Source organism: Papaver somniferum, chromosome 8, assembly GCF_003573695.1.
Source record: "Papaver somniferum cultivar HN1 chromosome 8, ASM357369v1, whole genome shotgun sequence".
Classification (NCBI taxonomy): Eukaryota; Viridiplantae; Streptophyta; class Magnoliopsida; order Ranunculales; family Papaveraceae; genus Papaver; species Papaver somniferum.
This window is the reverse complement of record NC_039365.1, coordinates 1,384,105-1,411,626: the sequence shown is the minus strand read 5'-3', so window position 1 is coordinate 1,411,626 and position 27,522 is coordinate 1,384,105. Positions and strand designations below refer to the sequence as shown.

At 35.5% G+C, this 27,522-nt stretch overlaps 1 protein-coding gene and 1 pseudogene across 7 annotated transcripts; both read left to right on the top strand.

Moving 5' to 3' along the window:
• The first annotated feature begins 8,736 nt into the window (after positions 1 to 8,736).
• Positions 8,737 to 19,550, top strand: LOC113304213 (annotated as a pseudogene).
• Positions 19,551 to 24,185: 4,635 nt separating this feature from the next.
• Positions 24,186 to 27,512, top strand: LOC113301250. 7 transcript variants are annotated; one of them, XR_003336141.1, is made up of 6 exons: positions 24,186 to 24,656; positions 25,085 to 25,209; positions 25,280 to 25,361; positions 26,149 to 26,304; positions 26,397 to 26,460; positions 26,911 to 27,512. XR_003336141.1 is itself a non-coding variant. In XM_026550007.1 (6 exons), the coding sequence occupies exons 3-6, from the start codon at positions 25,350 to 25,352 to the stop codon at positions 27,053 to 27,055; spliced, it is 324 nt and encodes a 107-aa protein (XP_026405792.1). In that variant the 5' UTR covers positions 24,186 to 24,656; positions 25,085 to 25,209; positions 25,280 to 25,349; the 3' UTR covers positions 27,056 to 27,512. The 7 variants fall into 7 exon arrangements, 4 of the variants coding, with proteins under 4 accessions (XP_026405792.1, XP_026405791.1, XP_026405794.1 ...); XM_026550007.1 differs by having other exon boundaries at positions 26,397 to 26,407; XM_026550006.1 differs by having other exon boundaries at positions 25,280 to 25,522; positions 26,397 to 26,407.
• The last annotated feature ends 10 nt before the right edge of the window (positions 27,513 to 27,522 follow it).

Below are 27,522 nucleotides of genomic sequence, written 5' to 3'. Positions count from 1 at the left end.
TTTATGCTAAACCAAAACCGATTCAACATATTGTGACTTTTTCACATATTGTTTCTATCAGAACCCCTCATGATCCTTTGATAAATCCTACCTACTAGGGTTAGAAATTAATCCCGCTAAATCAAAAAGTCACGCAAACCATAAAGTTTCACAATATATGAGATCGAATATTAAGGTAGTAAAACCGAAATCAAACATCCCATAAACATACATAGCAATAAGATAAAAGCAATTAAGCACAGGCTATGTAAACCGAAAACTATCACAAGAAAAATTACTAATCAAATAATTTTATTCATAATAGACCAATACAACCAATGAAAGAAATCAAAAATTGATGTCTATTATACTAGATTAAGTATTACAACAAATCACTTAATCTCTAGTGGTGCTCTTGTTGTTCATCGAGGTATCTTCAGTGTTCAAACTCTTAAATCATGTATCAAGAGACTTGTCTGCAACCACTTCTTGTTTCTCAAGTCTTTCAACTTGAATTTTCATATTAGCTATATCAGCTTTTGTTTCGTCAATCTTGTCTTTGAGCCAATCTTGATTTCGAACTGTTGTAATGAGATTGGTTCTCAGTTCCTCAAAACCTTGGATATAGTCAATCATACTATCATAACGAATCCACTTGGTTTTGGTTGGATCTTGAAGGTTGTAATCCAACATACATGACTCATCTTGTGATCCGACTGAACTATCAAAGTCATAATCAGACATAATGCCTTTCTTCTTTCTCTCTATATTGATTCCTTACAACCCTAAACCTTTTGAGCTTCCTCCTTATTAGTCTTTGAGACACTGCGAGTTACTGGAGGCATGATCGATTATGAAAGAATATAAAAGATTCCCCAGGGTTTCGAATACAGAAAAGAAAAGGTTTCTCCTCTTAAAAGAGACAACTTTCGGACCAAAAGACCTCTGGAAAATCCGAAAATATAAAACAATATATTTTTTTCCCTTAATCCGAGAAACTTAAGTTGGAAGGCTTATTAAAAACATCCGAAAATTCCAAATAACTCCAATTTGGAGAAGCATGTTTAAACATGAACTTTTTCTATACTTCCATGGATTCGCAACAACCCATATACTATCACAGAGTTTCTGATAAACTACTACACAAGGTACATGTGCTCCTGTTTTATTGTGCCTTTCCCATCAAAGATTATGAGCACGAAAAGATGAGAAAGCACAACATATGATACAACTAAGTTGCATCGGAGTAAGCTTTTTCCAGCTTACAGTGATTATCAGAGACATAGTTCATGTTTCTTTTAGGAAATTTCTGACCAAAATATTTTATCCCAAGACGATGATCTTTTCTAACTCTAGAGATATGATCATGAGGAGAAAATGTACTATTGTGAGAATTTTCGGAGACAGCTAGATCTCTCTTAATTCTTTCAATGAGATTTTCATAATGTTTTCTCATTCTAAGGACTTCCTTATTATTCACATTAGTGTGATCATTTGAAACAACTATCGGAAAATCCTGATTGTTTCTTTTGGCAGAGATTCTCTCTTTCCCTTCCTTCTGAAGTCATTCCTCATCAAAAACAGAACTGTTTCGATATGGGTGCGGAGGAACCTTTTTCCAGAAGCGATTATCAACTCTTTCCCCTGACTCCTTTGAGTTGATCTTATTTGGATGTAGTATAATCTGTCTTTCTACTGAGGAATAATCTTTCAGTTTTTTAAGACAAGAAACTTCTTTCAAAAAATTTACCACAAAATGTTGAAGAAGTATAAGTTTCCTGTCAAGTGACTGAAAATTGTATTCCTTAGAGTCATCACGGAATAGGTTCAAAGTTTCCTTTGGACAAGATTTCGTTTGATCATAAGTAGATCTAGAAGCTGGTTTCTCATCCTCCTCTAACTTGATGTAGTTAGGAAAACTACTATCATCTTAATCTGTTTCAGATGTGATTAACCCGGTTTTGTCACAATCTGTAAAAGTCGAGCAAGGACTTTTAGTTTCCTCATCAGAAGAAATCACAACAACATCATTAGTTAGAGTCTTCAGACGTGTCTCTTTATTTGTAAGAGATTTATCAAGAGCTTATAGTTTGACAGCGAGATCCATTTTCTCTTTGCCTAAACAGTTCAGTTGAATGTTTTTTTCTCTGATGTCCTGCTTAAGAAGATTTGACTCTGTCTTTAAAATAAATACTTTATAAGACAAAGATTGTATAGGCTTTAGGAGTTTTACCAAATCTTTATCAGCATCTTCTTTTTCCTCAATATTAACATCTTCAACTTTTGAGCATTCAAATTCTTGCATAACGTTAACTGAATCGGACATTAGATTCAATTCTTATAGGCTGGATCGCACCAAAGACAGATTGTTAGATCTTTTCGTGTTTGCATTCTCTGATACCAATTGAAAATGCGAGGGTACCCAAATATACCTCAAGCTAAAACTTTTCCTACCTATAAGTCTTTTCTCTGAAAGTGATTGTCTATGGACTGGGTCGAGACAATACAACTAATCGGTTCACACTTCGTGTGATCGTCTATGGATACGAGATCGAGACAATACAACAACGAAGTATGTTTACTTTATACAAAGGTTCGGACTTAACCAAACACAATAGGATTTCTTATCAAGTAAATAGGAATTAACGTTTGTGTAATTTAATTTAATTATAATAAAACAATTATAATGCGGAATATAAAAGTAAATGACACAGCAAGATTTTGTTAAAGAGGAAACCGTAAATGCAGAAAAACCTCGGGACCTAGTCCAGAATTGAATACTCTTAGGATTAAGCCGCTACACAAAATTACACTAACTTCGTATAGTTGAGACCAAGTAACTAACCTTATAGTTCACCTAGTTCCTTATGTATTCCCACGCCTCCAACTTATAAATAAGTCACGTACTTGGATCAATTCCTTTGGTTCGTATTCCAAACAGTAAAGGTACAACAAATCTGTTTGGTATCAACTCTATTCAACCAAGTGATATGAGTCGGACAAAGACTCTTCCGTTTATCTCAACATAAACTCCTTCGTCAGGTCCTTAGATCTATCTTATATTCAATCACCCAAAGGTAATCGATTAAGATTAAGCCAACAACACCTTTAATCCGAAGAACCGTGTTGATGCCGATCTACTCAATTAATCAATGTAATCTACTACAAGGATAAACCGATTATTAATTGGATCCTCTTTTACCGAAACAAGTATTGTGCATACCAAAGATTATAAAACCCAAGTCAGATCTTCAGTATCTTCTTTGTCTTCAAATCTTCTTAAATCTTCAATAAAAAACTGCACACAATCACTTGAATCTCTTGTGATCAATCACACACAGAACGGAGTCTGTTAACAATGAATTATCACAAGATCGTCTTTAGAACTAACAACAGTCTAAAGATCTCTGTCGAAACTCTGAACTAGTTTGAGTGAATCTTATATCAGAAGAGAATATTCTCAAGAATAAACAAACTAGGTGCAATCAGATGTCAACCACCGTTAGTCAATCAAATGAATCGAAAACAAAAGATAAACCGCAACTATATAGTTTCCCACCGACGGGTCGCGCTAGAGCTTATCAATCCCAAAGAAGACTTTAAACTGAGCGGACGTAAGAGATTTCTCCTAATTAGGTTACTCTCTTCTCCGAATAGGCGGCTACACCAGTAACAACAACAAAAGAGTAAATCTGTTGTTACGAAGGATTAGTTTGCTAGAAAGGAAAACTTCGAGTATTTATAGACAAGGAATTTTGGACACCAAAGAATTTCCAAAACCGAAAATATTCTCAAGATACTCATTAAAGCACAGATTCGGTTTTTCATAATTCATGGAAATGATCTGTTCAAAAATAACTCGAAATCTCTCGGAAAATCTAATTAGTAAATGCACATTACTAATTCTGTAATTTCCCTACAAAATGAAATTAATAACCTTAATTAAAATATTCTTAACTTACTTATGTTTCGATCCTAGGATTCTCTTCCCTTAGCCGTTACAGAATATCTTTGAATAATTAAAGAAATAAACATTCACAGCACGTGTTCAAAGTTTGTCGACATCTTAACTTTGTAAGTTCTCTTTCACACTTACGACCTTGAAACCGATTTTCCACACTTCCAAACAAGTTTAGAATTGGTTCATCTAACTTTTAAGAACTATGTGATTGATCAAACCAACATTCCATCACAATCATGGGTTTACGGTTCCACCAAAACAAGTTTCGGTTCTACCTCCATGTGAGTACTGTGCATAGTCACACTAGCTTTCCAAAAATTCGGTTGACTAGGTACTAGGATCGGTTCCCCACATATATATGGTATCTAACTTATATGTGTTGCACATGTCCATAGGATCAGTTCCCCTTTGCCTAAAAATGTGTTGCACATGTCCATAGGTTCGGTTCCCCTTTCTGTTATAAACCTTTTTGCACCCCATACAAGGATCGGTTCCCTTTGATGTACTGCACCCCTTACAAGGATCGGTTCTCCTTTCCTTTTAATTGGTCAGACATACAAAATCCGATCATACCACAGGTGATTACGTAAGATCGATTTTACCAATAAAAGTTATACCAATACATAAGTCAGGCCTTTGTGAATAGTTCTACCAAGAACACAACAAGTTGTGAACGGTTATACTCTATCACACATATTGGTTGTTCATAAGATATGCAATGAACAACAAAACCAATAACACCTGGAAATTTCCTTTTCGGCCCACAAACAAGTTTATGAACTTACTTCCTTTAAACACATGTAAACATTGTTACCTAGGATGAAATCTTCACCACATACCCATACATAATAACAATAGCATTCAAATGATTATGGAGATGTCTTATCTACAAAGTTTAATGGTTAAGAAATAAACCTCGTATTGTATTCCTTAATACTATGTCTATCTAGAGTTCAAATATGCTTCGTAGTTATGTTTTCAATATACACGACTTGAAAGATACGTTAGGGAATGAAACAGTTCAAGTCAAATATCCTTACCCTCAAGTGGAAGGATGATTGTTGTCGTTGTATCTCCTTGCTTCTTCACATCTTCAAGACTTCCAATACTTGTAATGTCTCATATCCTAATACTTTGAAGATAACCTATACGAAGTTGACTCTATTACGTAATCGAGCGACTCTTAACATGAGTTTTGATTCACTAAAATATGACAATCAAACTTGACATACCAACGCTTGGTGGGTTCAACCGAGCAATGCTCCAACAACACCACTAACGAATTTAGTTTCGTCTTCTTGTATATGTAAAGAAAGAAATGATTCAATCTTTATCTGTATGACTCTTTTGCTTGTTTCAAAAGCATATTCGTAATGATATTATGAGAAATTAATATAGTGCTTTTATCTTTTAAGTTGATGTGGCGAACATCAGAAATACAGATACATACCTTGAGTGTGATGTTTGAGAACTATATGATCAGCTGCAGATGGTGACAGATAACCTGATATATATATGATTTCAGTAACATCCAAAGGCCTAATTTTGGAACAGTAGTTCTGTGTTACAAGAGAAAAATATAGTAACAGTTCCTCTGTGTAACAGATTGTGGAGACGTGTTACTACCTGCACGAAGTAGAACAGATGACAGATGCTCTCAAAACGTTACTGACTAAATCCGTAACATTTGAAAACTGTGACAGAAAATCTGGCACACCCTCAACAATAACGTTTATTCGGTGTTACTGAAGGCCTTTGTAACACCTATAAAACGTTACAATTAGGCACATTTGGTGTTGTGGTGGAAGAAGTAATATAATGAGACGGGGGAACATGATACTTTCAGTTTGCTTGCTAAGATGGTTCGAACAAAACTCATCATATCCATTATATCACTGCTTTATCTTCCAAAACACAAAAGTGAAGAATCATCTATACAAGTTTAAGAAGATTTAATAAATGATGAAGAATAGTTTATTTATCTTCCCTTATACTCTTGGGGTTTGGTTTATTCTCCCTCAGGAATATGTGCCAAAACTCTATCATCAATACTATAACCAGAATGTAAATTTTGATGTAATATTATAAGAATATATCTTTGATCTCTGTAATGTATTTGAAAAGCTCCAAAAAAGGTTCGGCGGAATTGCTTAATTTTTCATCACTATCCAAAATCAAGCGAAAACCTGTTCATGTACAAAAAGAAAAAACCCTGAAGCAGTCATAAGTCGTCTGGTAATCTTATTTCATCTCAAACTAGAAAATTTATTTATACACACTGACAATTGAAAACATTCATAACTAACTACTAAAGACCTATAAGTATTGTATATATATAGAATCAACATACTCATGTGTTGTCTTGATGGGTTTGTCAACTAAAAAGAATAAAAGAGAAAATGAAGTGCATGTTTCTTTAGGTAGAATTTGATGCTTACATTATCATACTAAGTTAAACTTTTACCAATAAATATAAATTGAAGATAATGCATAATAGTCGCTGAAAACATAAGGTTGTGCTTGGTTCTTCGTATATAACAACAAAATCATTATTACAAGATGTAACTAGTCTTTTAAAATGTTGGTGACTCAGCTTGAGATGACTTTATCATCGGACTATTTTTTTTAATGAACTGAATCGTCCTGGCTCGTTGGGCCAATTATCATCAAGATCTGACATGTTCACCCATTAAAACCACTATCATGAGTCGTGGTTTTTGAGAAAACTACAGTATAATCAGTCTTACTCATTAAGATGATCAACTACAATATAACTCCTATAAAATGATAGCGTGGTGAAAACTTTTATCAAATTATCAAGATAGTAAATAATCGATAAACAATAACTATTAGCTTACATATGAATTTTTAATAATTTATTAATAAGAACATTTTTTACATACTACTAGGAAAAAAAAACAATGGATTAAATTATTTCAATTGAATGAATTTTGAACACCTTTTGAACTGTACCCAAGAGATATAAAGTCGTATTTGTTGACTGACATGTGATAATGTGGAAGTTGAAGATGAAACTGTAGTTATGCTTAAAGAATAACTAAGTTGTGAAGATATTGGATAGTTTTTATTACTTAATGAATCGAAACATGAACAACTTATCTAAAATTAAGTAAAGTCTAAGATGAAATTTAAGATGAATAATCTCATTTATAATCGATTCATTCTTTAACAAATCAAACGTAAACCTCAATTTAAACAAATTAGAGAGTTATTAATTTATATATCTCAAGGGACCTGTAAAAAATTTAAATTTTTTATTAATTTATGAATTTAGGAAGTTATTAATTTAACATGTTATTCCAAACTCGGGGCCGTGAAAATTTGTTTTAGCTTGAATTATTCAGGGGTTTTACTGTGTATCTGACTTGTCTCTCTAAGGCACTATAATGAGTAGTGGATAGTATTTTAGGATGTTGGCGATTCTATTTGATCTGACTCGATTGAATCGGTCTAACTTATTGAGTTAATAATATATACTTGACTTGTCGGCCTAACTTCAATGTTAGATTTTTTGTTTTTCCAATTTTTTGATGCCATACATCTGACTCGTTTGCTCAGAGGTTCTCGTGTCATGTAGAAATTTATACTTGGCACATTAGGTATATACCTGACTGGAAAATATTTTGGCAGTATGTGTTACTTGCATCGGGTACAAACAAAAACTCCAGAATTAGAAAATATGCGAGGTTATCTATCTATTATTTATTATAAAGGGAAGACCCTTTAGGCATTGTAGATGAATAATATGCTGAAGCTGCACATTTCATTCCGACCATTTTGCCCTTATTCCATGCCATACAAGTGGTGAGAAATAAATAATGTGAGGATATATTAGTAATTGTTTCGTTTGAAAATTAATTTCGTCACCATGTGTATACTCCCCCACTGTTTTAGACAGAAACGATGGACCTGGATCCAGCTTGCACCTGCCGACGCACGTGCGGAACATTTGTGGAACTTAAAAACAAACACATTTGCTTCACAAAATGCCTAACTATTTCAGAAGTTATTTCCAACCTAGTTTTCAGTTTCTTTTTTGCTTCTATAATAAATTATTTTTAAAGGCATGCAAATAGGCGAAAAAAACATTTCTACTTATCCAAAAGTAAAAATCATAAGTCAGAAGAAGTTAGGTACAAATTTGCTTCTGACTTTAGGGTCTGTTTGGGAGCTTGGAAACAGGATAACATATCCTGGAAAAGTTTATCTTAATTTAATTTATGATAACCTTGTTAATGGTTAGTTTTAATGGTGTTTGTCTAAAATTCTATCATATCTTGGGCTAGGTTAACTTGTGTTTGTTTGACTACATAAGCAGGTTAATATAAATACTTATTTCTTAGCCAAATACTTATTTTAGAGGAAAATAAATGTCTAACTTTGGTGAGGATACAGGTATCCCAGGTATTTGGAAGAATATCTTAACCTTACTCTTTTAGCTTCCTAAAATTAAGGAAGGTTTAGTAATCCTTATCCAGGATTGGAATTGCAGTGAGACAAACATATTTTAACAGTTTTTTTACTAGATAACCCAATCTAGGATGGGATATCCAGGATACCAAACACGACCTTAACTTCTCCTGCAATAAAAATCAGGAGCAGAAATTAGAAGCAAAACAATTTTACGTCATAAAAAATTCATTTTTTCATTTCTAGAAGCCGTTTTAAAATTTTAAATCCAAACTGACTTCTTGATTTTGACCTTTAAAAATTAAAAATTAACTTTTAAATGTGCAGCGTTATAAGCAAAAATATGCTTCCCACAAAATAAACTTTTCCCCTTGCTTTTGGGAATCAATTTCCTATTAAGCGGGTTAGGGTTTCATTTTCTCAGATACAACAAACTTCCCCCATTTCACCTTTCAGCTTCATCTTGTTCGTTTAATCAAAACATCTTCACTTTAATTCTCTCCGATTACACGGAAGATGCCGCCGGAGACGGCTACTGATTGGCCTGCTAGTAAAGTGAGAGAGACTTTTATACGTTTCTTTCAAGAAAGAGGTCACCAAAATCATCAATCTAGTCCTGTTGTTCCTTCTAACGATCCTACTCGTCTCTTTGCAAATGCTGGTTCGTCTCTATCTCTTCTTCTGTTTTTCCAATTTTTATTTTTATGAATCAATTTAGCCAATTTTACCTGATTATTAATATTTGGTTTGGATTTTACAGGCATGAACCAGTTCAAACCAATTTTCCTATGAACTGCTGAGCCTAGAACTGAATTGGGTAAGCTCAAACGTGCTTGTAATACTCAAAAGTGTATTCGAGCTGGTGGGAAGCATAATGATCTTGATGATGTTGGCAAAGATACTTATCATCATACATTCTTTGAGATGCTTGGAAATTGGTCCTTTGGAGATTACTTCAAAGATCAAGCAATTCAATGGGCATGGGAGCTTCTCACTCAGGTTTGTTGAGTTTCTATTGTACTTGTTAGAAAAGGTATTTTTGATAGGATGAACGATTAATATTTCGTTTTTAATTAGTCAATTGAATAGTATGATGTATTCACACATTCAGTGCTGGGAATTGTTAATTTGGTTTGTTTATCTGGTAATTTTTATGAGAAACTGAGAATTTGGTACTTATTGGCTTACTATATTTGATCCTCCTTAGGTGTATAAACTACCTGAGGACCGAATATATGTCACATATTTTGGTGGCGACGAAGAATCGAGCCTTGAAGCTGATGACGAAACAAGGGATATATGGCTGAATTTTTTGCCACCTGATCGCGTTTTGCCTTTTGGGTGCAAGGTACTTTTCCAGTAAACTTAATTTGTCTTCAGTTTTGATAAAAGTGACTTGCTTTCACATGATTCCACCAAAATAAGGAATGTTGAGATCACCGCTGCACTGCAGAGCTGTTAGAGCTTTTACATTGACCTGTAGATGTTAATATGTCAGATTGTAACACTATTTCAAGTCTTGTTTCACAATTGTCCCCGTCAATTTAGTAAAAACCAACCACACTTGTGTATGAGGTGTGGTTGGGGGTGGTTCCATTTCATTGTTTTGTAAACAGTTTAAATATTTGATGTGTTAAATTAAGCCGTTCAAACTTTCTTGATTTTCACAAGTCATTAATGAACCAACTGGAGCTTGATTGTTTTGCAATCATTCAAAAATGTGTAGATAAAAGTGTTGATCGCAGCCTTGTATCTCATTTTTAGATGACTTTGATATATTTGAATAGGAAAATGCTGTGATACGACTTATTACTATTGAAGTAGTTCATATGTTATTCTTGTTGCTTAGAAGTTAGATTCAACTCTGTGATGGGCACTTATTCATAGGATTATATGGAATGTAAAATTGGTCATGTTGTTACTTGTTCGTAGACACACATCACTTTCCTTTAAGTAATTTCGTCACTCACATATTATTCTTCATATCTATGCTAGGCATTGTTGAAATACTATCTTGACTCTTGAGTTCCCATATATTCCTTTGTTATACCATCATTAGGATAACTTCTGGGAGATGGGCGATACTGGTCCTCGTGGACCTTGCACAGAAATCCATTTTGATAGAATTGGTAAACGAGATGCTGCTTCGTTGGTCAACAATGATGATCCAACATGCATTGAGATCTGGAATCTTGTATTTATTCAGGTGAAGCCAATGGATAATGTTTCACTAAGTAATTCATTTGTACCCACTTGTTTAGGCTATGTCATGTTCCTTCACTTTGTTTAACTAACCTAACTGATGTTTCTTTCTCTTTGGCAGTTCAACAGGCAAGCTGACGGCTGTCTGAAACATCTCCCTTCAAAGCATGTGGACACTGGGATGGGTCTTGAACGCTTGACTTCAATTCTTCAAAACAAAATGAGCAACTATGACACAGACTTGTTCATGCCCATTTTTGATGCTATCCAACAAGTATGGTGATTGTGCTATAATCTCGTCCTCCATCTTTATTCTTTTACTTACTGGTGTTAAGTCTCTGAGGCTGATGATCTTTTTGTGGTATATGTATATTTCTTATTTTAAGCTTAGTTTCTCCATCCATATTATAAGCTCATAACTTGAGGTAGTAAGTCAGGCCAAACATCACTAAATTTGTGGGTGGGTTTAAGGTATAGTGTACTAAAAATGGTGCTTAATCTCAGTTCTAGGGAGTTTAGAAGTGACATTTGAATCTTCCTTGTCTTTTTCTATTTAATCATAGATCTGCGGTTGAGGTTTATTTTCAACATGGCCACTTTTTTCTTTTCTTGCTTTGCTTCACTATGGATTCTCTCTCTGTCCTTTGTGGTTTAGTTTGTTAACCAGTATACTTTCTGTTCGTGGAGTTTCAACCTATTTTTGTTAAATCCAATTGTTAATCCGAACAAGATTCCAATTATTCCACCAGCTCTATTTTAGTAGAGAAGTATTTTTTCTCCCTTCTGATGTTTCCTCACTTTCATGATATCATTCGCATAAACACATGAGCACCTGATGTTTGCTTAGTTTAGTTAACAATCTAACTTTACAGGAGGCAGGGTGTTGATTGAATTTTTTTTTAACCTTCTCTATGGATTGATTTTAGGCCACTGGAGCTCGACGGTGCTGTGGAAAGGTTGGAGCAGATGATGTAGACAAGATTGACATGGCTTATAGGGTTGTGGCTGATCATATTAGAACTCTTTCTTTTACGATTGCTGATGGTTCTTGTCCAGGTCAAATGTGAAAACGAATGTTTAAATGCTCATTTCCTTTCCTGTTGAGTTGCTGCCCTCTTACTTCCGTTCAAAGGCCCAATTGACAAGTATATCACCTCCTTTATGGCTTTATAGAAGTTGAGGTGCAACTGGTTCCTCGAATAAACACAATCAAACTCTTCCAGCAAATATTATTAAGCTAAAGCAGTTTCCTTCTAGGTTGTTAGTTTTTTTGTCTGTACATTGGAGCCATCTTAGCATTTCACATCAGTCTGTATATTTGGATTTCATATTTGCGAATAATAACTACTTGGACTCATTTTGATGTACCATGTGTAGGCAATGAGGGTCGTGAATTTGTCGTACGTCGTATTCTTAGGCGAGCTTTGCATTACGGAAGTGAAGTACTTAAAGGTCAAGTGGGTTTCTTCAGTGGGTATGTATTCTATGCAATGAATAAAACGATGAATTAAACTGCTTTTGGCTTTTCTTTTTTTAAACAAAGCTGATCGATGGATTTTTTAGATAAAGGAAAGAAACACAGAAAGATAGGGGCAAGGCCTGACCTCATAGAAAAAGGAAGAGAAAAGCAAACAAGAAAATACATGTTACAAAACCATCTGAGTCTTTAGGAAGTTAATGAAGATCTATCACTTCCCATAAGCTGAACGAATAAGGAAGTAAGCACGCTAAAACTTTCAAAACTCAAGATGGAGGAGTAATGGCCCTCTCTCCATCTCAGTGTACGAGATAAATTTTTCTTCATCTCAGTGTTAGGGCTGAAGGATATTCATCTTTATTTTATGCCAGAATCTACATGCATGAGTATTTTAGCTGCCTCCCCAAATTGTTTAGCTGATAGTTGAATTGAATCTGATGCATGTAGTAACTGTATAGTTGTATTCGTTTTGGACCTCTCTCTAATGGTTGTGCTTGTGCCTGTGTCTAGACTTGTAAGAGTTGTGGCGGAACTGATGGGGGATGTCTTTCCAGAGCAGAAGTGTCATCAACTGAAAATTAGAAAAGTTATTGCAGATGAGGAAATATGTTTTGGAAGGACATTACTTAAGGTATCATGTTGAAGTTCAGCATGCATGTTTTCTTTCTCTCTCACACACACATACAATCACACACTCTCATCTGTCTGTTGCCTAAAGACTGGTTCCTTGTTTTCAATATACTCACTCGCTTGCACACGCACAAACTCACTTCTAAAGACTGGTTACTAAAAAAAATTACTTTAGAATAAGGCTGATTTAGTACTTCACTTGTCTGTCTCTAGTCGTTGCTGATGTACTTCACAAATCACTTCAGAAGCTTTGCTGACCTTTAACCTGCCTCCAGGGTATTGAGAAGTTTAATAAGGCTGTTCAAGATCTTCAGGGGAACCCAATAAGTGGACAGGTTAGTCTCACTGATTTGGTTTGTTGCTATTGTTTTTTCTTTTTGAATCATGTAGGTTGTTTGGAGATCAGGTAGTACTTGTTCCTAATCTGTTAACTTGCCTTTAGAATCCTTTTATCTTGAAATTTATGTTATCATCAGTTATGCATCTGGTGGTGGTCACAAGTCTTAAGTGATGCTCAACACCCAAATAGACATTATTTATAGTTGTCTTACCTATCGACTGTGGTTACCTTCTTTTTGCGTGTAGCAGTGGTTTTTCATGGGCTCTAGCACAGCTAATTGTGGTTACAAGTAATCTTGATAGTTCTTTTGCCGTGGGATCATAGTTTGATTTTACCAAGTTCTTCATTTCCCTGGCGTTCTTGTCAAGCTAACTTATTGCCCCAGGACGAGTTTTCACCTCCTATAGGCCACAATTTTAGTCCTGGCATTCGTGTGAATGTCGAGTACTTGTAGTGGTCATGATCAATTATTGACTATTGTTGACTTAGAGTTTCGTTGCAAACTATATATATACCAGTGTAAGGTGTTAGTTTAGCTGATATAATTGAAGGTCATGAAACGGTAGATTACGTTTTTGTGGAAGGAGATAATATACAATAAGTGGTTCCGAAACAAAGTATTTTCATTCACTAAATTTGTCTTTTGCTATTCGTATAGAGTTACACATGCAAATTTTAAAGCATCGTCATTATGGGACTTGCGAGTTATTGTCTTGGTCCTCATTTAGCCGATAAGCTAAAGCATGCTGGCTAATTTTCTCGACATCCTTTTTGTTCAAATACAAAAAATTGCGTTTAGATCACAATGCTCTAAGTTTTCAATCTTATATTAGTCTCCACACTTGAGAGAATGAGTTATCGAGAGCTTATTCCGGGTACACCTGCTAATGTTCATGTCTAATCATTTGGTACACCTGTTTTATTATTTCATAGCTGAAGATGTTAAACTGAAAAGTCACTTTCATTAGATACTGGGAGGTGACTGTTTTTTCTTATGTATATTTAGTCTGACTCTTGATGGCTTGCAGGATGCGTTTCGCTTGTGGGAATCTTATGGGTTCCCGTTGGATCTAACTCAGGTTTGTGATTTAGAAATTATAGTTCAGTTTTCATATTTTTAACACTTTTAAGGATGTAGATTTTGCCACTGCACCTAAGCTACCTTATGTCTATCAGCTGATGGCAAAAGAAAGAGGTCTGGTAGTTGATGTAAAGGATTTCAATGAAGCAATGGCTGAAGCAAGAGATAGATCTAGAAGTGTCCTGAATAAGGTGTTATGTTATCTTTAGATTACCATTCCTTCTTCCCAATTAGTTTCATTTTCTTACTTTATATTTTTTTTGTTAATTTTGTTTTTAATATAGGAAGTTCGCTGTTTATTTAATTGAAGATGACAAGTGTGACTTAACTTTCCCGACTTTTGTACCGTATTATACTGACATTTATTTCTCGCAGCAACTTGGTGGTGCTATTTACATGGATGTTGATGCCACTTCAGAATTGCACAAGAGGGGAGTGTCTCCAACAGATGACAACTACAAATTTGTTTGGCATAAGGTTGGTAGAATTAGGCATCTTCTCGTGCGTTTCTTTGGTTTATTGTCAAACTAAATGATGCCCTTAGAATTACTATTATTGAATTGTTTGGGATTTTTTTTAATGTTTGAGGTAGTAGTATTTGTACCAAATACCAATGTATTCTCCATTTCGTGTTATTCTCCATTTCATGTAGGCAATGGTTTTTTCTCTGTAGCCAGATAAAGATACATTGTATTGCATTTTGCCTGTAAATATCTTATACAAAATGTTTACTGTTTTTCAATTTCATCTTCATGATTCATCTTGCTTACATTTGCCAATTTATGTATTGCATTTGTAGTCACTTCTCTATTTTTGGTTCTCGATCAGAGAGAATGTGTATCCTTTGTTTTTTCTTCCCGTACTATTCTGTTTCTTCGATTATTAGTAGGAAATTTGGAATTGTTGAATTTTCAAATTGTCAATTAGCTTGCTTTAATTTGTCTATCTTTGTAGGACCATGAGAATGCAGTAAAAGCTATTTACAATGGTGCCGAGTATATCAACAGTGCTAGTGTTGGTGATAAAGTTGGTATTGTTCTGGAAACAACAAGCTTCCATGCTGAACAAGGTGGCCAGGTACTTAGCAACTTACTAAAGGCCATCTCATTTTTATTTTGATGCATTTCATCACTCATCAATCATCACAATGGGAAGCTACGTAACATGTTAGGCTCACATGTTTCTAAAATAATATCTAAAACCAAAAGTGATCCACAACCAATCTATGGCCCCTGGTTCAATGCTCGGTTGCAGACCTAGCATGGCTGGCCAGTCTGTACACACTTACATATACTTTGTTTTATTCCTAGTCTTGATGCAAGATAGCCAGAACCTTTACTGTCAGTGAACCGCAATACAGACACAAGACTGATAATTTCTCTCTATGTTTGTGTCCAAAGGCCTGCATTAGCTGCGTTCCTAAAGGGATATTGCCAGCAATGAGCAAAGCTATTTGAAGATATTATAATTATAAACTGCATATAAAATAAACAGCTGCTGCTTCCAGAATCCTATGTGAATTTTTTTTCCTTCTTTGTGTCCTGCAAATACTCTTATTAGTGCATTAAAAAATAGAGATATTTCTCTTGCCTAACTTATTCATCTGATCTCAGATATCTGATATTGGGTCTATTACGTGCTCTTCCGGATCATTTGAAGTTTGCGATGTTCAAGTTTTTGGTGGGTTTGTAATTCATACTGGTTCTTTTGCTGGAGAGACTGGCAAAATTTCCGTGGGTGATAAAGTGACCTGCAAAGTAAGTTAGGCAAACCCTTCTGCTTTCTCTTGTTGCCACTGTAGTTGTTCATCTTTTTCTTTTCTTTTTTGTCTGGTGATGATTTGAACAGGTTGACAATGACAAGCGTGCTGATATTGCTTCAAATCACACTTGTACCCACATGCTTAATTATGCTCTGAAGGCATGCGAAATTCATATTTCATGATCATTTAGAATCTAGCGGATAATGTCTTTCAATAGTAACTCTATAACATGTATGCAGGAAGTACTTGGTCCTCATGTTGATCAGATGGGATCTATTGTTCTTCCTGAGAAGTTGCGATTTGATTTCACCCATGGTATGATAAATTTCTCTGTTTTATATTTCATCAGGCTTATTAAAACAAATGAATAACGCGGAGAATACTCTTGCAGTCAAGCTGGCCTGAATTTGTCCATCATCTATTTTTTGGCAGGCAAGCCCATTCCTCCTAATGATTTGGGGAAATTGAGTCAATTGTGAACAAACAAATCGGTGATGAAATGGATGTTTACGCCATGGAAGCAACTCTTGCTGATGCCAAGCGCATCAATGGTTTACGATTTGTTTCTGGAGAAGTAAGCTGCTTTGCTCTTTCAGAAGTCGGATTTATCTAAAAGAATTTCTGCAAGCATAACTTGACTTTTTTAGTGTGTGAGCTAGATCATCATCAGATTTTCCACTAATGTGTGGATCCAGGAATACCCTGACCCAGTTAGAGTTGTGGCAATTGGTAAGAAGGTAGAGGATCTCCTTGCTGATCCTGATAATAAAGAATGGTCAACAATCTCAACAGAATTGTGTGGAGGTAATGTATTATTGTCAATATAACTGCTAAAGGTTTCCTAAAAGTATAATACTATAATTATTTTTTTGAAATAAACAAGTGATTATGAAAACGCATTGGAAATTCAAAAAGCACGAGTAGATTATGGAGGCTGCGGTTTGGACTTTAAAATATAGTGAATTACTAGAATGAACACTCCTGTGTCAGAAAATATTTCTGACTTCTTAACTTTAGAAATCAGTAAAATGTTCAGATTTGATGGTCTTCCCGCTTATCAGTTATCAACTTATCATGCTCTAAAAGCTCATCAACTTATCATGCTCTAAAAGCTCTTTTTGTTGTTAACTAGGAACTCATATCTCAAATACGCGAGAGGCTAAAGCCTTTGTTATTATATCTGAAGAAGGAAATGGTACGGGCATCCGAAGAATAACTGCTGTCACAACTCATCTGGCTAACGAGGCAATTAACTTTGGGAAAGAATTAGATCTGCAAGTTAGTGAGGCAGTCCAGTTAGATGATAGCACTCTCCAGAAGGTAGTAAAAAAATCCCGCCCTTTTTTCCCATTCATTTTCTTTGATGTTAGTTTTACAGTTCTCACTGCTTAGAGTCCTATGACCCGGTAACTTCAATTCATGATAGCTTTACTCCAAAATGGCGACAGAACTGCATATCACAATCATTAGGATAGAAATTAGAAGTTTGTCTGTTTTTTTGTGTTTTCCTGTCCATCTTGTATTTTTAACCTTCCCGTTTTGCAAACAGCATTAATGCTCTGTTTATATTTTTCTCAGAGTCAGAAATTAGCAGCTCTTAAAAATTTGTTAGATGGTTCAGCTATATCAGCACCTACAAAAGAAGATTTGAGAGACAGGCTCAACAAATGTCAGGTATTGTAGTTAAACATCCTAATTTAAATTTGCATGTGCAGTCAAGTTTCCATTTCTAAATGACACAATGAATTAAGTTAAATCAAAAAATCTTTATATTCAGGGTCGAATTAGAAAGGTCAAAAAGAAGATAGATGAAGAAAATATACAGAAAGCCGTTAAGGTTGCTACTGAGATGACAGAGACTGCTATTTCATATGGAAAACCTTTCTGTGTATCTCCTATTGATGTGGGTGTTGACCCAATTGCTGCCCGTGCAGCAGTTCTGGAAGTTATCAAACAGAAGGTTGTTACTTCTTTCAACTTTCTCTCTGTTTTTCAATTTTTTAAATTTTTTCTCAAAGGGGACTGAAGTTAATATCTGTCTAGGGTGCTTGTATAACATAATGATGAGGTATTTATTTCCTGTGAATGAAATACATATTCACATTACGGGTTTTTTCTTAAATAATCAGAAATTGGATGCTTCCTTGACAATGACTCAATTGTAGGTTTAGAACACCTGGATAGGGCAGTTTTGAAATGGGGACCAGTACCACGGGTCTCAAATCTTTTATTGTGAAACACAATGGTTGAAATGGGGAACAGTACCATGGGTCTCAAATCTTTTATTGTGAAACACATCGGCAGAGTGGATAAAAGGAGGATACTGAGGATTTTTGTCTGTAGCAAATGGGTTACAGATAGACCCACCACGGCAAAATATACGCTCAAGTGTTTATGATGACCTCCAATTCCTGCTGACAGGGATTGCCAATTATGGTTTTTAGTAGAGATGCAGTCACTAAGAAGGCTGTAGTGTGTGCTGGGGTACCTGTGAATGGAGATGCGAGCGAAGCAAAGTCAGAGCTGTCCGAGTGGTTGACAGCTGCTATTGGTCCTGTAAATGGGACACACATGAAAGGAAAGGTTGCTCTCGCTCAAGGCCAGGTTGGGAATTAAATTGCCTTTTGTTATATTGTTTCACTTGTCTGATACTGTTGGAAACTTTGGCTGTGTTTTGGTTCACAATTTAAGTTCATTTTATTACTCAGAGATAACTTTTTTCAACCCTGAAAAGTACACTGGTTAGGTTATTCCCGGGAACAAGCTTTATGCTGAAATCCTAAGAACACTTTTGAATTCGGACACTTCAGCCTTCTCTAACTTTGATGTATAGTATGTTTAAATGTGGAAATTGATTGAATTCCAGGTTCCTGATGCGACACACATAAAGGAAGCCATGGACAAAGCAACGGAATACGCCACAAAAAGAGATATGGGCAGTCTCGCTCAAGGCCAGGTTGGGAATAAAATTACCTTTTTTCATTTTATTTCACTTGTCTGATACTCTTGCAAACTCTGGCTGTCCTTTGGTTCATGATCTAAGTTCATTTATTGATCAGACATACTTTTTTTTTTAACCCTGAAGTACATTGGTTAGGTTGTTTCTGGGAACAAGCTTTAAGCTGCAATCCTAAGAAGTAAGAACACTTTTGAATGTGGAAATGATACTTCTTGGCTGCTTTCACAGAAAGTGCATCCACTTTTTGTTCAGCCTTCTCTTATGTTTAATTGGGGACATTGATTTACCTCCAGGTTGCCACACACTTAAAGGAAGCCATGGACAGTGCAACAGAATTCGCTATAGAAAGGGATAAGGGTTGTCTCGCTCAAGGCCAGGTTGGGAATTAGATTACGTTTTGTTATTTTATTTCACTTAGTCTGATACTATTGGAACCTTCGGCTGTTTTTGGATTTACTATCTAAGTTTATTTATTATTCAGAGATACTTTATTTTTACCCTGAAAAGTACATTGTTTAGGTTGTTTCTGGGAACTAGCTTTATGCCGCAATCCTTTGAACAATTTTGGATTTGGAAATAAAACTTGTGTGCTTTAGCCGAAAGTGCATTCATTTTTTATTCAGCCTTCTCTTATGGTATGTTTAAATGTGGAAATTGATTGATTTCCAGGTTACTGATGCCACACACATAAAGGAAGCCATGGACACAGCAACAGAATTCACTTCAATGCAGTTATCTTGTGTTCTGTTAGTGCATGTAATGGAATATCACCAATTTTCAGTTACCTTAAGCAACTGAAATTTTATACTATTCGGTAATGAAAAAAATAAAAATAACAGTAAAACATTATCTAGAATTGCCAGTCAAAATTTCTTTTCCTCTTTCTTAAGGAGCTTTTCTTCATCTTTCTAAATATTCCCTCCACATCTACTTTCAACCAATCAAGGCTATGCATGAAAGGAGTTGCCCGAGTGGTGGTATATACTGAATGCATACCATCTTCTTCCAAGAATTTCTTTAAACTCTCCTCTAGTTTTCTCAAAGTCTTAGTTGAAGGGTCATAACAGGAGAGAATAACATTGTACCACAAGAAATATTTCTCACCCTCAGTTAGCTCCCCTGGCTCAAACCAGCTCCATTCTTCCCATGACATGGTAAACTTCATACGCCACTTGTAAGGTTTCTGTGTATGTTTGGAAGACTTCTCACTCCTTAACTCCCATATCGTGACAGGTTTAGCGAAAATTACATCTAGAACGCACAAATTCCCTCCCAATACCATGAGTCCGATATTAGCTTCACTGTCAGCAGAAGGAATTGATGGGAGAAACTCAAACGTCTCATGTTTCAAATCGAAAGCTACGATAGTCTCAGGTATTTCACTGTACTTATCAATCCAGTAAAGAGCTCCACATGCAAAAACACATACCGATGGTAAAACACCCTCGCGGGGACTATTATATTTTGTAATCTTATTTGTTGTATTTCTCCACTCAGCACCAGCACCACCATGCGGGAGGGTATACACCTGAATTGTTTGTTCCTGCCTGAAAAAGTTGAGCAGAGTTCTGACAACCGTGAAAGATTGTAACTGAATCCAATCGACTGTTCTACATAAGCGTAAGCATCTGGAAGTTGAATAGTTGGAAGTTGAATTTGCTCTCCAGTGACAGGATTGCAAATATAGATTTTTCTTTCCTAACTTTCCCTCATTGCGTAACTGGCATAACAAATTAAACCGTGACAAGAACCAACCATGAAACTTTGGATGGATGATGATGATGGCAAGATTATACTGTGCTCTGACTTTGTAAGTGCACCCAAGTTGCTATCATCAACCTTATTATTATTCTGTTTTGAGAAGTAAAATTGTGCTTCCAGTTCGGTTGCATTGTGGTGTGAAATCCCGTAAATTAAACCCCTCTTTGGTTTAGGTACCAAAGTTCGCCATGTTTTGCATGCTTCTCTAGATTGTATCTTTAAGACCATAGGCAAGCGAGAAAGTATATTTTCAGCGATTTCTAAAGGTAAATTCTCCATTGAGTATCTTTAAAACTTTTCTTGATGCCGCATTCATTCAGGACTGTTCAAATATAAATAGGTTTATTGTTACCCTACTTAGATTTGATTCGGCTTCGCTCGGCATGAATCATTAGTTTTTCTTTTGTTTCTTTTCCTTTATTTGTTTGACTCGAAATCTAACACGACACACACATCTGACTCGGGTATGTTTGAGTCAGGCACAATTTTGAACCTGATATGTCCATATTCCCTTTGCGGCCGGTGGAGAGAGAAATAAAGTTCATCAAACTTATGAGGGACTTCTTGCGGGGATCAACAGATGATAGAAAAGAAGAAGAAAAAGTTGGGTAGCATGGGAGAGAGTATCCAAGCAAAAAGCGTTTGCAAAAACATTATTGGAGGTTTAGCTATCAGAAATTTGAGATTAACCAACAAAACATTATTAGCAAAATGGTCTTGGAAGTACCGCAAGGAAATAACAGTATGTAGAAGAACAATTCATGACAAGATGGGTGAAAATTTTGAAGACTTATGGGTGGAAGACAACAACCCTATACTGCAAGGAAGAGGAGTTTGGAAAGGAATTCAGAAGATGAAGTTTGTGGTGGAAGATGTGTCTACTCTAGAAATCAGAAATGGCAACACCACTATATTTCCCGTTTTGTTTTGTTTTTCTTTTCCGAAAAGACAAGGTTATATTAAAGAAAAAAGATATGCACATAGTAGGAGACTAAACTACATCTTAAACATGAAGTCTCCCAATTAAAGTTATATTGAAATCTCTAAATACTTCTCTATCAAAAAACCAAAGAATGAGAGTTTGTTTGATCAACAAAAACATCTTATCAACAGCTCTACCTCTTGCGCCGAACACTATATTTCCGGGGTAATTGTTTCAATCCTTCAAATATCTGTGGACGGAACTGGGATTTATGTCGGAGTAACTTAGGCCCAAAATTTGGTAAGTCTACGGGAGAGAAATTACACTTGATTTGTTTGTGAGGATCTGCTCTACGCCCGACTCGGTTTGAGGCAAAAACCATACATCACACATGAAAACTCATTTGTTATACGATATGACTAACAAACAAACATATAACAGTAATAGTTGATCAAAAAACATAATTATGACCTCATAATAAATAATATACTCTAATGGATGATAAGGTACCACTAGATTCTTTTCTTTATTCTGATATTTTGAAAGAAAAAACAAAAACAAGAAAACTGGAAAGTACTAGTGCTCAGCTAGTTGAGAGAAGAAGGGAGGAGGTGTTGGCGTGTTGGAGAAGTCCACCATAGATTTAAATCTTGGCGTTTTGCGTACGTACTTTGCAAGATTATGCGCCGAAGAATTGGCATCTTGTCAAATGAAACAAAAATTGATAGTACTGATCTGTTCTGAGAGCACAATGATATCTTCATTAAGGTACCACTGGATTGGAATTTATCAGGATTACTAATATTGATTGGGAAACAACAAGATCAAAAAACAGAATATATGGAAGATTGAAGCTTGATATTCAATTGTCCATCAACACCATTGTTATCATCATCCGTACTATGATTGGCCATACGGTCCAACAGAATTCTGCATCAGCAGATTGTAACCTTTTCCCTAATGTGATGAAAGCAAATCAAGCAAATCTAACAAAAAAACATGGAAACCATTCAATTCGATAATGCCAAAGAAGAGTACATATAAAAACTAAAAATCCACGTGATGTACCAGAAATATGTTCTCAAATTCTTTCTGGTACCCACTGGCTCATAATTCACATTCACACCCCGTGATCTCCAACTTCCACTGTGCATAAATAGGAGACTCTATGGCCAGCTGTTCCTGGTATCAATCTCTCGTAGCAACTAGTAAGAGGTTTGTTGAGCAGCAGCTGAAGCTCTTCCTCCTCTTTGTATCTCCATTTTCCCAAGAGTGTTGTTATATTTCTATTAATAAGTGATATCAGTTTTTTCTCCTGTATAACTTCTGCTGTATGTCTTTTCGCATGATTCTGATTTAGAACCACTTTCAGTCTGCTTATTTAACATCCAGTAAGTAAGAAATGGCGTCTAGCCCAAAAGGTTGCTCAAGCTCATCTTGGACATGGGAGCAAAATAAATCTTTTGAAGTGGCCTTAGCCAAATATATCAAGGTCGACCCTCCTGACCGCTGGCAGAAGATAGCCAATCCGGTGGGAGGGATATCTGCCGAGGAAGTAGAGAGGCAATACAGAAACCTCGTAGAGGACGTCCAGAGGATAGACGCCGGTCAAGTCCCTTAACCAACTGGTTGAAGTAGTGGATCACGCAACTTTGGTGATGAAGAAGAGAGGTATTGTGTTAGCTATTACATGTACACTGCTAGCAACTTGAATGGTTAGTTACAGGCGCCTATCAATTTAATTGATCGTATCATATTAAAGCCTCTCACATGCATTCTTTTCTCCTTTTTTGCTCACAAGCTTAACAAGTTTCCGAAGCTCCAATGAAATCCGAAGTCCAAACCACAGCTGTTATTAAATAAGTGATGAAAATCTGCTCAACGGGTTTGTCGATATTGATATACATGTAGAGTATCACGGGGATGGGAATCAGTCTCATACTGTTCATCATTATTTTATTTTTCCAGTATTTCTTGTTGTGTACGTGTTTCTTTTCACCTCCTACTGTTACCAATGTGTTCCTTTTCACCTCCTACTGTTACCAATAATTGCGGGTTCTCCTTGTACATTATTTCTAATGTAAAAAACTGCTGTAGTATCAATATATATATATATATATATATATATGTCTCTGAGATCAATTGATTATTCCAATTAAAATGAAATAAACGTATTTACAACAGCAGAACAGATGTAAAAGGTCGGAAAATGGACAGCAAAACAATTCAAAAGCCGTATACCAAAATACTCATGACATCACGGAAAATAGGGATGCACCGAGTCTCAAATTACATATGTAACGCTGCTGCGAGATTTAGTTCAAAAAGACCCAACCATGCTGCATATACGACTATATATGTTGGACAATATAGCTTTTACATTGAAGAAGCCTGGAACTGTACATTACCACTCGAAAATTTTCTGAACAAAAATTTAAAAACCTAAATAGTAGGATTCCACCACACAATTGTTTTTTTTTTTCATTTTTTTTGTCATACCATTACGTAGAAAATACTCAGAGTTCGGATAAACTAGGTAAAACAGAGAAAGAGTAACAAAAACTTGAGAGAAACCGTATATTAATCCAAATATGTTAACACCGTTGGTGTGGACAATACTCACGTGAAAAACTAAACCAAACCAAAGTTTTGTCTAAACTCCATGAGATATATCCTCTCATTCTCATTCACCTGAAACTGAAGACGAGAAGAAAAGAAATAAGAGCAGCGGCTGCTGCTTATTCAGATCGAGAAATAGGCAGAGATTGAGAGATGAAAGATAGAGATTAAGAATGAATTGAAAAAAATTGATGATCATGATGGTGTTCGATTAAAAAGTTGATGGTCTTATGGATGATGTTTCTATCGGTGTTTGCAGATGAAACTGAAGAGGAAATCGAAGCTGAAATTGATATGAGTTTTTCGAGATAAGGGTTATTGAGAACTGAGATTGATGATTAAGTCAAAAGAATTGAAAATTTTCAGAATCTAGGGTTTGGTTTTGGGAAGAGCAGCTGAGACTGTTTCTGAGGTAAGTAGGAGAATGGATTAGTTGAAGATGAGGGTTTGAAAGTTCTTGGATGATGATAAGAGTTGGGTTGAGCTCCATTTGCAACCTGATGGAGAAATCAATTGAGAAAAAATATTCCAGGTTCAAATATTTCTCTATTGTTTCCCTATCGATTTCAGAATTACTTATACATTTGAAAATCAATCTGTTGAATATATATGTCTGATTTGTTTGTAAGAATCAATTGATTTTATGTATTGACAATTATAATGTATCATAATGGGTGTCAAATGATTTTGATGTTCTGTTTTAATGCAAAAGAACAAAAATTTAGGTTATTGTATATTTTGTAACCTGACTTAGGTTATTCCTCCCCCCTCTGTGGTGTTTTTTCTCCCTGGGTTCTTGGGCTCCCATACATATTAGAGTCTGCAATATAAATTAATTTTATGGAGATCATCTGACAATATGTAGCAAAAAAGAAACAACCTTCTGTAACATTTTTCGCCAAGTTGATTTTGTTTTTTTTTTCCGGTTGATAAGAGTTTTTAGTTTTATTTTTTGTGCAGCATATGAAGAACTTATTAATTGCTTCTTAAGAAAATATATAATGCATGAGGGGTGATGTAATTGTGTAGTTAATGCAGTTTCAAGGTGGTTGGTGAGAATCCAAAATTGAGTAGCCGGTACCAAGGTGATGTAGTTCCTTATATTGACTATGCATTCTGTAAATACATCAGACTAACATGAAATTCTTAATGTAGGTTCCCAGTTCAATATCATTTAAGGATCTTACTATCTCAATCATTTTTGTGGCATTATACTCAACTGGCCATGATGGAAGAGGTAGACAACCTGTACACAATCTATTTTGGAAGCAATTTTTACAGGAATATGTAGTATCATACTCAACCAAGGCGTTTTCCCTGAGTCCTTTAGGGATGGTAAAATGTCTTGGATGTTGCCGCATTGGACAAAATGATTACCAGATACTTGAGTCCTTTAGGGTATGCCAAGATCTAGACTGGTTCTGTTTCAGTTATTTTGGGCTTTGCTGTAGTTTATGACTTTAACGGGAGTGTGTTCGATCTATATTGTTTTTATTTTATTGTCGCAGCTATACATAGATTAGAAATGATAGGATAAAAAAATATAAAAAATCACACATTTGTTGAGTCGAAAGAGATGACGGGAGCTGCGATTTGCTGTAGTTTATGGCTTCAATGGGAGCCTGTTCGACCCAGAAATAAATGGTTATATACATTAGCACAAGGTATTGATCCTATTGATTTTGAAACTGTGAGCTTTTCTGCTCTTTTTAACCCAACAGTTTTGAAGTATCCCTCAGTGTCTTTCTGTCAATTCTTCCTATTTTCTCAATGCAAAGGTGTTTTTGACTTCAATGCATGTATCCGGCTAATCTTATACTTTCTCTTCTCTTCTTTTCTTTGGACTGATCTATTTATTGATTCGTCTTTAATAAAGAAATTCACAGAGCAACACTAATTTCATGTACATGTTTGTGTTTAATCTCTGTCTGTTAGTACAAGACTAATTTAGGATTTTTCTTTATTAAGAGGATCTTTTGTTTATTACTCATTAAATACTTCAAACTATTGTTCTTATGTGGCAGATCTCTCATTGGTCTGCAATGAACAGTTTAAAGGAAAACCGTTCTCCTCAGTCCTCATGGAGATCACATTCCATGGAATTTTTGGGATCATATGTTTCCAAGTCTTCCAGGCGCTCAGATTGTGTGCACTGTTATCCATATCGCTGTGCCATAAAGGTACATTTTCTATTCTGGCTGTTTTAAGCTGGTTTTTTTGACCCAACAATATGTGCCAATATTTCTATATTATGCTTTTTATTTTTTTGTAGCTTGAATCTAGGTAAGCTTCTTGGACTTCCATTTCTTTGTACCACGCTCATGGAAAGAAAATTGGTTAATCCTCACACCTTTATGCATTCTGAATGAGAAACATTGATATTTCAGTTGGGTTATATTAATTTTCTTTTGCAGGCGCTTGATTTTTCCTTAATTGCTAGACCCTATAAATGCTCTGGCATAACAAATTGAGAATAAGTATCAGTATTTATAAGAGCTTTAATTCATAAGTGGACATGTAGCTTTATTTATGCAGTAGAATATATGACTTCTTTGCTCACATGCTTCCACTATTGAGATGCATCTCAATCTACCACATACCACAAGCTTTATGTACGGCATTTATAAATTTGTGACAAAGCCCAAGGCGGAGTTGTGTTATGTTAGCGTATCGTCCGCAAAAAAGAAAATACAAACAAATGAGAACCCAAAAGATATTAAAATGTAAATGGGCTAAAACTTATCGTGCTCGCATTGCTCACTCTTTTCTTTTATTCATATGTGCAGATATGATTTCATAGGGATCGCGCCGTTGCACCCGGCTACCCACAGTATTGCAAGACATAAACACTATCATGCTCGGATTGTTGTTGTTGCTTGGATTTTGTTCAAATTTATCAAACTACCTGCAAGTCCAGATTTAATGAGTTGATGTGACTCATGCATACTCACACAAAAAAGAAACACAGTATATTCTGACATGCCTGCTAAGGATTCAAGCCAGCAAAGTTGAGTTCAAATTAGTGACCAAAATAAGATTTGTCTATGTATCTTTCTAGGCAAAATAAACTTCATTTTATGTTTGTGTATTATGCACACATCCCAATCTGTAAAGTATACAGATTGTGTTACGAAGATATATAAATTTGGATATTGAAAGATCCAAAGTCTGTTGTTATTGAAGAAAGCTGTAGCTCTATAATGCTACAAAATGATGCAGGAAATGCAGGACTATCAATTTCATGTGTATTTCAGTTGCTAAAGTGCATATTCAAGTAGTTGGCCACGTTGATTGCACACAAGGTGTCAGGTTGTCGAGATCTCTGCCTTGGGACCACTCTTACTTGAGACATAAACTAAAGGAGGTTCATTTAATCAATATCAAAATGCATCACCTCT